Consider the following 11,392-nt stretch of genomic DNA (forward strand, 5'->3'; position numbering starts at 1 on the left):
TACTTACAAACAGGCAAGAAACGATTATACAAGAATAAGGAGGGAAGCCCAAAAACAGTTTGAGGAGAATATAATAAATAAAAGTAGTGATCAACCAAAGCTATTTTACAGCTACATCAGAAGCAAAACCAAAGTAAAAGATATAATACAATCCATTACGGATAAGGGAATCACCTATACACAAGAGGAAGATATTTGTGAAGCGCTAAATAAGAATTTCCAATTAGTTTTTACAGACGAAAAAAATTTTGAGAGGGACTATGTGGAACATGCATGTCCACACATACTACCAGATATACAAATATCAGAAAAAATAATACAGGAGGAGTTAAGTTAATTAGACAGAGGAAAAGCAAGTGGTCCTGATGAAATTTCATGTTGGGTACTACGAGAATGTGCAAAGGAGTTAAGTAAACCATTATTTTTAATTTTCAAGAAATCCCTGAGTCAAGGTAAACTACCTGATATTTGGAAGAAAGCAAATATTATTCCCTTATTCCAGAAAGGGAATAGACAAAATCCACTCAACTACCGACCAGTATCACTGACCAGTGTTGTAAGCAAGGTATTAGAAAAGCTTATAAGAATAGCTTGGGTAAATCATTTAGAAGAACACAGTATGATAACAGAAAGATAGTTTGGTTTCAGAAAAGGAAAATCATGTGTTACTAATCTGTTGAGCTACTATGACAGAGTAACAGACACAATACATGAAAGAGAAGGATGGGTGGACGGTATCTATTTAGATTTCAAGAAAGCATTTGACACAGTACCACATCAAAGACTTTTATGGAAAATGTACCATCAAGGAGGAATGCGAGGCAAACTGTTTTGTTGGATGCAAGATTTTCTTATAAAAAGAGAAATGAGAACAGTACTAAGGGGAAACTACTCATCATGGAAAGAAGTGACTAGTGGAACACCACATGGTTCAGTGCTGGCACCAATCATGTTTTTAGTGTATATAAATGGTATAAACAGTAACGCTGGAAATGAAAGCTATCCGAATATGTTTGCAGATGATGCAAAAATACAAAGGAGAATTACTAACACAGACTCTTGTAAAGAGCTACAAGAAGAATTAAATAAACTTCACGAATGGAGTAATACATGGCAAATGGAATTCAATGTGGACAAGTGTCATGTAATCAAGTTTGGTAAAAGTGGAAAAAGACCTGATTGGGATTATACGTTAGGAAATAAAACCCTACACACATCAGAAAGAGAGAAGGACCTAGGTGTGATTATCAATAACAGACTATCTCCGGCTGACCACATCAGCGAGAAGGTACGGAACATGTATACACTGCTTGCAAATATGAGAATAGCATTCACATACATAAATGAAGACATGCTAAGAAGGATAATAACATCATTCATTAGACCAACCCTGGAGTATGCATCAGTAATCTGGAGTCCTCATCTCAAAAAACACATAGACAAGATTGAAAAAGTTCAAAGGGCCGCTACAAGATGGATGCCAAGCTTAAGGGACCTAAGCTACGAAGAAAGACTAAATAAACTGAATCTACCAACGCTATAGGAGAGAAGGAAAAGAGGTGACATGATAATGCTATATAAATGCATATCAGGGAAGGAGAAAATAAACATAAATGATTACTTAACATATGGGGAAGTATCAGCATGAGGACACTGCAAAAAACTGCATAAGAAGAGAGGTGATAAAGACGTAAGGAAATTCAGTTTCCCAAACAGAGCAACTGATCAATGGAATGCACTACCGAATGAAATAGTGTGTGCCAAAACAATTCACAAATTTAAGGATATGTACGATAAATATGGTTTAAGACACGGGACAGTACGAGCTTGACTCATTCCTGTAGAGATACAATTAGGTAAGCACACACACACACACACACACACACACACACACACACACACACACACACACACACACACACACACACACACACACACACCTCACTGGGGCCAATACATGATATTCTCAATAAATATAAGTAGTGTACATACACGTTTTTATTACCTCCATAGGTAACAGTAGCTTTAAAAATCTGCATTTGTTTGTATTGATAGTCAGATTCAGTAATTTTATTTCTTACGTTAATAAGGTTGGTCTTTGATTTTCCTGAACATCTTAATAAGTATCATACAAGACAGACAAACGGACACCCTCTCCCTGGTCACCATGCACCCTCTCCTCAAGCAAATCTCTGTCCCCGCAGCTGAGAGGAGCCGGGAAAGTAATGGATTACATCAGAGTGCAATGTGAATTTTTGTTAATGGTCAAAAAAAGGAAAGTAAAATAAAAGCAAACTCCATGAAAAAATAATAGTTGAACTGTGCTGCTATAAGAAAACCGTGTGTAGTGTGAACGAAATCAAACATAATGAAATGAATTTAAACCAATAAATCTGTCGCTGACTTTTGTCCGTATGCGTCTAGTTATCAATGTCATTCAAGTTCAACTCTAGTAATTTAATTGGCACATATTTATCATTATAGGTATCATTGCTATAATCTGTATCTGTATAATCTGGCATCTTACAAGTCAATTTGGTGCACATTCAAACACAACGAAAATTGACCAATCAGTGCACGAAAACGTCACGCAGTGTTACCAAATCCACATGTCCTCAGCTGGCAAAATTAGTGCATCAGACTCCATGAAACCGACTATAGTTGACAGGTGATGTGATGCATGTAAGTGTTGATGGTTATACCTGTAAGTTGAATTTGGGACTCAGGGAATTGGAATGGTGAGTGGATGAGAGAGTGGCTCATTGAATTGGATTTGCTGTTGATAGTTCTCTTGCAATCATGTGTTGTCTTGCATTGTGGACCCTACTTCATCCAGTCATTTGGTGAAGGAGAGATGGAATGATGATGGTGATGATAAATAACTCCTTCCATGTTTGTATGTCCACTGCTTGGTGCTGTATTTTATTCTATAGCCAGTCACTATATCAAAAGACATCAACCTTCAATGAGTTTGTTCTGTTATATGTATTTTTCTTGAAGAATAATTAATGTAAAGTACTTAGAATTAAAAGAAAAAATTATTTGGAAAGGGGTGCAAGAAATACAGTATAAGAATTAATGTGGAGAAACTGTGTAATGATAAGGAATAGCTGAGTAAGAATGTTTACAAGTGGAAGAAAAATGAGGAGTTGGAGAGAATATTTTGAAAGACTAATGAATGGGAAGAATAAGAACAGAGTGGTGGTAAATGTGATTGGTTTTGGTGATTCATAAAGAAGGAGTTCGGTGCCAGAGAATGTGACTACCACAGTAGTTGAAAAATACTGTCATCATGCATTTCACCTTGCTGTGGACCTGTCATGCATTTTGTTACATTTCCTTGCACTACATTTCTGTGCACACCACCAATACCAACCATGTTTACAACTGCTCTGCTGTCACTGTTCTCATCCACGTTTCAAAATATTCTTTCCATCTTCTTATCTCACTTTGCTGGGTTAGTATTCTTCTACTTTCATCCCCCACAATTTCACACTTCTTTTCAGAACAGTTTCCTGTTTTCAAAGAAATTTGCATTCATGTTTTCTTCCCAGATCATCATTTACTCCCTTCATTTTCTTCTTTACTAGCTTTTATGCAGGTTTCTCACTATCATTGTATTTTCTTATGTGAGTCCATTTTTTGCATCTATTCTTGCCACTTCTTTCTCTTTTGCTTCATTGCTGTCTCAGTCCCTTCATCCCACCACACTTTACCATTTGTATTTGCCAACCTCGCAACACTACACACTGCTTATGCATTCTTAACCCTTAGCCTGCAATGGACCTTCTGGAAGATCTTTATGTGTGACTACAACAGACTTTCCAGAAGATAGAGGGAATTTTTGTATTTTTCATGTGCTGTTATTCCGGCCAATTCTTGATTGTGCTTGTTGGGTGGGTCACGTGGATCCCTCCCAGGCTGTAGGAGATATTATATCCGCCAGTCTGCCACTGGCCATCATGAAGATAGTGCCCTGTTTCTCTCAAAAACCCCCCTTCCACCACCTCCCAACTGGATAGGAAGGAAGCTCAGCTGCTGAGTGGTGCCACATATTGCATAGTGACAACTTTGACACCATTGCCAAAGGGGAGAAGGTGAAAGTGAGGAGAAAATTGCTCAAATTAGAGCACATGACCCTGCCATTCTGTACCCTACCTTTCTCTTCCCTACACTACCCTGCCATTCCCTACCATGCCTTGTTTTTCCCAGCCTTACCGTCTCTCTCCTTATCCTACCCTCAGTCTCCGTACTGTACCCTGCCATTCCCTACTCTACTCTCTGCCTTTCCCCACCCTACCTTGCCTTTCCCTACCCTACCCTGCATTTCCCTACTGTACCCTGCATATCCCTACTCCACCTTGCCTTTCCTTACTCCACGCTGCTTTTCCCTATCTTACTCTGCCTTTCCCTACCATGTTTTGGCTTTTCCTACCCAACCCTGCATCTCCTTACCCTGCCCTGCATCCCCCAACTCAACCCTGCTTTTCCCTGTCCTACCCTACCTTTTCCTACTGTACCCTTCCTTTTCCTACTGTACCCTTCCTTTTCCTACTGTACCCTTCCTTTCCCTACCCTACCCTGCCTTGCCCTACCCTTCCCTGCCTTGCCCTACCCTTCCCTGCCTTTCCTTATCATACCCAGTCTTTCCCTACTATACCCTGCCTTTCCCTACCATACCCTGCCTCTCCCTATCCTACCCTACCTTTCCCTATCTTACCCTACCTATCCTACCCTACCTTTCCCTACCCTACCCTGCATTTTGAAACCTACCCTACCCTGCCCTTCCCTACCTGCATCTCCTTACCCAACCCTGTATCTCCCTATTCAGCCTTGCCTTTCCCTACCCTTTCCTGCCTCTTGTCATGCATTAGCTTTTCCTACCCTACCCTCCATCCTACCCTATCATTTGTGATGCCTTAGCATTTCCTACCCTACCCTGCATCTCCCTACTTTACCCTTCCTTTCCCTACCCTTCCCTACCATTTTCTACCCTTTCCTGCCTTCCCCTGCTCTGCCTTTCCCTACCTGCATCTCCCTATTCTACCTTGTCCTTTGCAACCCTACTTTGCATCTCCATACCCTACCCTACCCTGCCCATCCCTGCCATGCCTGTTATCTTGCATGTATCACTGCACCAACACAGGATTGTTGTACACAGCCATCACAATTATTGTAGAAATGTATTTTGCCATTGTTATCGCAAAACTGGGTATAAAGTTAAGTTCGTCATTGTATTGATTTATCGCATAGCAAACTGATTTATATTTAGACTGATTGTATCTGTTTATCAATCTGTCTTGGAGAGTGAATGGATATTTGAGTGATGAGTTTTTCATAAATGTCCATATGCATCAGGGGTCAGTCATGAACCCCTTATTGTTTATCCTGGCATTTGAAGTTCTCTCATGTGATTTCAAAAATGGCTTCCTGTGGGGTATGTATACTGATGACCTTGTGGCCATTGCGGAGAATGAAAGGGAGATGGAGGAAAGGTTTAGGAAGTGAAGTGATGGAATGGGGCACGAGGATTTGAGTTTAAACTTGGATAAAGCAGACATGATGATATGTAGGGCTGGTGGCTGTAATGTCAAAGTAGAGGGAGTATTGCCATGTGCAGTCTGCCTCAAGGGTGTGGGAAGTAATTCCATCTCGTGCAGTGCTTGTAATAAGTGAGTGCATAAGAGGTGTGGTATTAGAGGTAGGCTGCAAAATAGTCCTGATTTTGTGTGTGTGGTGTGTCAGGGAGAGCATGTAGAGTTTGAGAGGTGTGACAGGATTGTCCTTGCCAGGGAATCTGTTGAATATGTGGAAGAGTTTTGGTATTTGGGGGACATATTATCTGCTGGAGGTGGTTATGGTAAGAAGTGGCTGGAGGAAGTTCAGGGAGCTGTTGCCTCTCCTGACAGAGAGAGTTCACCCCTCATCCTAATGGGTCATTATATGCAGTGTATGTTAGGAGTGTAATGCTGTACAGGAGTGAGACTTGGGCAGTAAAGGAAGAGGATATTCATAGACTCAAACATTCAGATATGATAATGATTAAATGGATGTGTAGTATGTCCTTGGATGAGAGGCTTGAGGGGTTAGGATTTCAAATAATGAGTTGAGAGGAAGGATGGGACTTGAATGTACAGTAATCTCTCAATTATCTGGCATAATTCAGCCAACTTCCATGCCAAATAATGCGAATTACCGGATATTGCATCGGTACCCATAATCGGCCATCCATTTGGCATTGAGCCGGATAATGTGTCGCAATCCTAAGCTATCCATTTCGACCCTCTCCTAAAAAGCATCCAACAGTATTACCCATGAGTAAAAGATTAAAATTGAGATTAAAAGACAATACAGTTTTGATACGGTACATATAGAATATTACAGTAATACGCTACATAGTATACAGTCAGCTCTCAATTATCCAGCGTATTTCAGTCAAGCCCTACGCTGGATATTGCATAATACTCCCTATCAGCACAATATTCAACACTGAGCCAGATACTGTGTTATTATCCACCTCAACTTTCTATCCTAAACACTTTCCCATGAGTAAAAGATGAAAACCAAGCGTAAAATACAGCAAAGTAACGATAAAATACAGTAATACAGCACCGGTTGGCTACCGTTTACAAGCCGGTTGATACACCTTGATGCCCAATATTGCCTGGAACTGCCAGTTACATCCCGTTTTGGTGCCAGATATTGCATAATTTTGCTGGATATTGCATTAATAGAGCCAGGCCAGCAGTGCCAAATATTGTTTCTTTACTGTATATATTTTTTTCGTTCATTAGCAAGATCAGACAACAAACTGTTGTGAAAAAAATACAGCAAATTATATGGTTGGACTCAGCCTTTGTCGAAAGAGTGTGAGGTGCTGATTTCACTTGGACAAATCCTGAGTCAACACAGTGCGAGCGGTTGGATTTCACTTCGATGAATCCTGTGATGAAAGAGTGTGAGCGGTTGGATTCTTCACCGGGCCCCTGTGTATGAAAGGGTTAATGTTCTTCACCATTGCCGAACAAAATAATTCCCATTATGCCTATGTATTTATCCCAAATTTTACCCCCTTTTTGCCATGCTCAAAAAATCATAACAGTCTTGTTTGTCAGTCTCTGACAAAAATATATGCACAAAATGTTCCCCTTTCATTCCTCTTTTTGTAGGTATTTTGCTTTTTGTCTTATGTTCAAAACTAATGCAGTTATATCACTCCAAAGGACAATAAGTTTAGTTCCGAGATATCGCTCGTTTTCTGTTGACTTGCAGTGTCTGTACTCTTAGAAACAACTTACGTACTTTTTTTTTGTTTTATGAGTTAGGAGGTACTTTTTTAATTTTATGGGTTAGGGTTAGGGATGGTTGTGAAGAGGTAGAGGGTGTTGGAGAAGACAAAGTCGGAGAAAAAGACGTAGAAGGTTGGGGGTCGTCAGGTGAGGTGGTGGTGGGGGGGGGAGGTGGTGATGGTGGAGAAAGAATTGCTACTTCCAATACGAATTTCTCCCCTCAGAATGGTGTTAAAGTCTTCTCTGCCACTTTCTGATGTTGCAGTAGCTTCTTAGACAGTCGCCTCATCTTCAAAAAGTGTGCAAAAACGATGAGAAATGGCCAAGATAAGCGAAGAAAGAGAACAGGTTGAGACCAAGGCTGGCACGTCTCACCCCTCCCAGAGTCATTGCACCCCTGGCATTTCCCACCTCGCTGCCACCCTCCACACACTCACACTTCCATTGCCAGACGTATGACATAATTTTTGCAGAAAGAAAAGGAAAAAATTGGAAGAAAAGTGGTCATATTATACATTGCATGGAAAATGGAGATTTCTGCAGGGAAGTGACCTCAAAGTTAGAATTACAAAATAATTTTTTTGAAGGGGAAAGAATTGTCATACGGCTGCCAAATTTTTACAGAGAACTAATGATACTCGGAGCTATTTTATGGGATAACTTTTGCAAAATGCCTTTGTCAGTCAAAAATTGGTCCCTGCTGGCGTCCCCTCCCCTTAATAGAGCCAAGCAAAAAGCGCCGGATATTGCAGTGGTGAGTAATTGCGAGATTACTACAGCAGTTTTGTGATGAAGAGGGGTAGATTGAGATGGTTCAGGCATATTGAGAAGATGGAAGATGACAGGTGAGTGTGGAATGAGAGGTGTGAGTGTTATGGGTAGGGCTTTGAGAAGTAGGCCAAGAAAGGCCTGGGACAGGGTCATAGAGTGTGACCTTGGGGACAAGAGAGTGAATAGATAGGCAGCCAAAGATAGAGCAGTGTTAAGAGCTGCTATTAGGTGACCAAGGCCTACACATGTAAACATCTCGGAGCCTCTAAATGAAATGCTCATACAATATTTATAGTGCCTAAAATTGTTGCATTACAATTTTGCGCATGTGTGCATAGGTAATCACTAATTCCTTTATGAGGTATATACAAATTGTGTCAAGAAAAGTTTAGTGTATACTAACTTTTATTTTTTTTTTTAATATGGTTGATGGAGGGTGATCACCATCCACTCACTCGATGTAGTGCTGCTCTCAGGTGCCTGTCCATTCCTCTCTACCCTCTTTCCTTCCTTCCTTTTCTGTCTTTCTTTCATTCTTTCCTCTTCCTTCTGTCTATGGGTGACTCTTCACTGAGTGACAAGCCAAGTGGTTTCCTGTACACCAGGAAATCATTTACTACATTGGGTGGTAACCATATAACCAAATTATGGCAACTGGTGGTTCATTCATTCATTCATTGCCAGACGCCATGTATCCCAAACGGGGTGGCCAACGGCTTAGAGTTAATTGTTTTACAGGGAGGGGCACTAATCCTCCACCAACCCCACTTGGTTTAGTGGGCAATTAAGGGATTCCAGTAGGATTGAGCTGGTGCAGGTTTATATCCAAGGGGTGGTTGGTGTTTATTGCTCACGTAATGCCACTCAAGGATGAGTGAGGTTGGTCACTCTCATCTTAAATTGTCAGGACCAACTTGCTTATCCCCGGGATCCTATGCTCCTCATGGGGCAACACAGGATTGGATAATGGAGGGATGGATGGAATATTGTTTGCCATGGCAATTTGATTTTTATAAGCATTCAAACAGTTTTCTCATTTCACTGGTCGTATTGTTGGATAAAGAGAACTTTACTGTTTAATAGCAGGTACTTAACCCATAAACAGTGGGTACCATTCTCGTTGTGAAGGTACATCATAATGACCTCCCAGCAAGGAAGTGAAATCTCGTGGTTCAGTTATCAGCTAAAACACCTCACACTTCTCATAGCTGAGTCTGGTCCGGCTACTGTTAGGGAGGATATGTTTATTTCACTCACAGTACATTCATCTGTGTGCTGCTGCACGTTGCTGAATGCTTTTTTTTTTTTTTTTTTTTTTTTTTTTTTTTTTTGCTGAAGAAAGATTGAAGTTCATATTGGACATCTTACTTTTCAAAGTAACCCTTTCCTTTATAGAATAACTGTGAGTTGTAGATGAGCAATTTTTTATAAAATTGCCCTTATTGGAGGAAAGTGGCACTTTCCCACTCCTGTTGTTTAAGGGTTAAGGTTTTTGGTTGATGTAGAATCCTATAAATATAAAAAGGAAAAAAATTATTCCTGATGTTGATACATAATCAAATAGAGTAAAATATAGCCACATATAAACTTTTAAAGCCATCTGTAGTTTCCATAGACTCACTGTTTTTTCTTTGTTGCATAAGTCAAGTTAGGGGTGAAGAAAACCCTAATAATGCTTTATACTATCTATATACCTAGGCTTCTTCACCCAAAGAAAGGGGGGTAGCTGAGTCAGGACAACACACTCCCAGTTTACTCATCCACACACACATTTACTTGTATACTGTATACTGTATTATGATTATGTTGCAGCACTGGGAAGTGATGTAGGTGAGAGTGATGATGAGACGACTGCTGGAGCAGCAGGAGGTGAGCAATAATGTGAGCAGCAACGGCTGGTGGTGGACAAGAGCAACATCCCTTTCCCATCTCCCACTTCCATCGTTACCCTCTCCCATCTTCCTTACCCAACTACCATAAACTGCCTTTCTTTATTCCTTTCCTTTCCTTTGCTTATCTCTTTAAGTTTCCTTTTGTGATTTGGTTCTCTCGTTTAGTGTGTGTTTATTAGTAATTTGCTGTACATTGTCATTCCAATTCTTTAATCGTTAGATGTCAGAGTTTATATATATATATATATATATATATATATACTGTATATATATATATCTTGCAGATGACCAGTAGTTTGGTAAGACTGGATGAAATCCAGGTAGATTGATTTATTTTCATTTATCAGTATCATTCAGCTTAGCTGTGTGTGTGTGTGTGTGTGTGTGTGTGTGTGTGTGTGCAAGCATACGTGCATGCATCCATTCATGATTTTTTTTTTTTTTTTTTTTTTTTTTTTTTTGAGACCAGTAAAAGGTAGCACAATACCCCAAATTTTGATGCTTGGCTATAAGTGACTGTATTATAAAATTTTATGACAGAATTACTAACAGTCAGCTATTCCTGAATATGGAGTTACTGATAGCTGAATTTTAAAGTTTTTAGTATAAATTATATTTCTTTTGACAGACACTGATAGTATGTGAAAAATGATAACACAGTGTGTATTGTACAGTAAGACCTCACTATAACGGACCAATTGGAGCCCAAACCATTCTAAAAAATGCGAAATTCCGATAAAAGCGACAACTGGACTTCCCCCTGCTAACTTGGACTTTTTCCAATGTATTAGACATTAGTCCGGATTGCTTGAATGGTTTTTAAACTGTTTTGACTACCATTGTGGTACTGTACTGTGTTATAACTTCACTATGTTAATAAGATGGTATAATATATATAATAATACTGCCCTGTACACTGATAAACATGTCTTTTATTTACCTTAGTGTGGTGAACATGGCAGTCCGGACTGCTTCAGGCTTTATCGGACTTTTTCCGATATATAGGAATTTAGTCTGGTAGCTTCACGAGTCCAATAAAAGCGAATTCCGGTCTATTGAAGTCCGTTATATCGAGGTTTTACTGCATATGGTTTTGAATGTTGTGAAAGACTAAAGAATTCGACGAATTGCTGTAGAGTAATTTGAACTGATCATAATTTTGTGAAACCTATTACCATACTTTTAGAGTGGATGAATTTTATAACACAGTATATTCATGTGTATGAAACTAATATGTTCACTGATTTTCAGAGAGTTCAAATGGTGTCCAGAATACAGTACTTGTGTGAGTGAGTAGAAGCATAGTGTAATGAAGCTTCTGAAATATATTTGTCAAGGTACATGCCTCAGTATTTCATCTTAGATTTGATCAGGCCAGAAATATGGAAAGTGTGTGAAATGTTTTTTTTTTTTTTAATACAGTGTACAGTATTTATAGAG

General features: G+C 39.6%; 1 protein-coding gene across 1 annotated transcript in view; it reads left to right on the forward strand.

The window, feature by feature from the left end:
- The window catches only part of Rchy1 (Ring finger and CHY zinc finger domain containing 1), a 45,514-nt gene extending 35,310 nt beyond the window's left edge, over positions 1-10,204 (forward strand). Inside the window, exon 7 of the mRNA XM_080281455.1 lies at positions 9,873-10,204. Within this exon, the coding sequence (XP_080137581.1) occupies positions 9,873-9,940 (68 nt within the window). The 3' untranslated portion in view covers positions 9,941-10,204. The remainder of the gene's footprint in view (positions 1-9,872) is intronic.
- Positions 10,205-11,392: the final 1,188 nt, after the last annotated feature.

This window comes from Coenobita brevimanus, chromosome 89 (assembly GCF_032717465.1).
Source record: "Coenobita brevimanus isolate Jiangsu-jjx chromosome 89, ASM3271746v2, whole genome shotgun sequence".
Classification (NCBI taxonomy): Eukaryota; Metazoa; Arthropoda; class Malacostraca; order Decapoda; family Coenobitidae; genus Coenobita; species Coenobita brevimanus.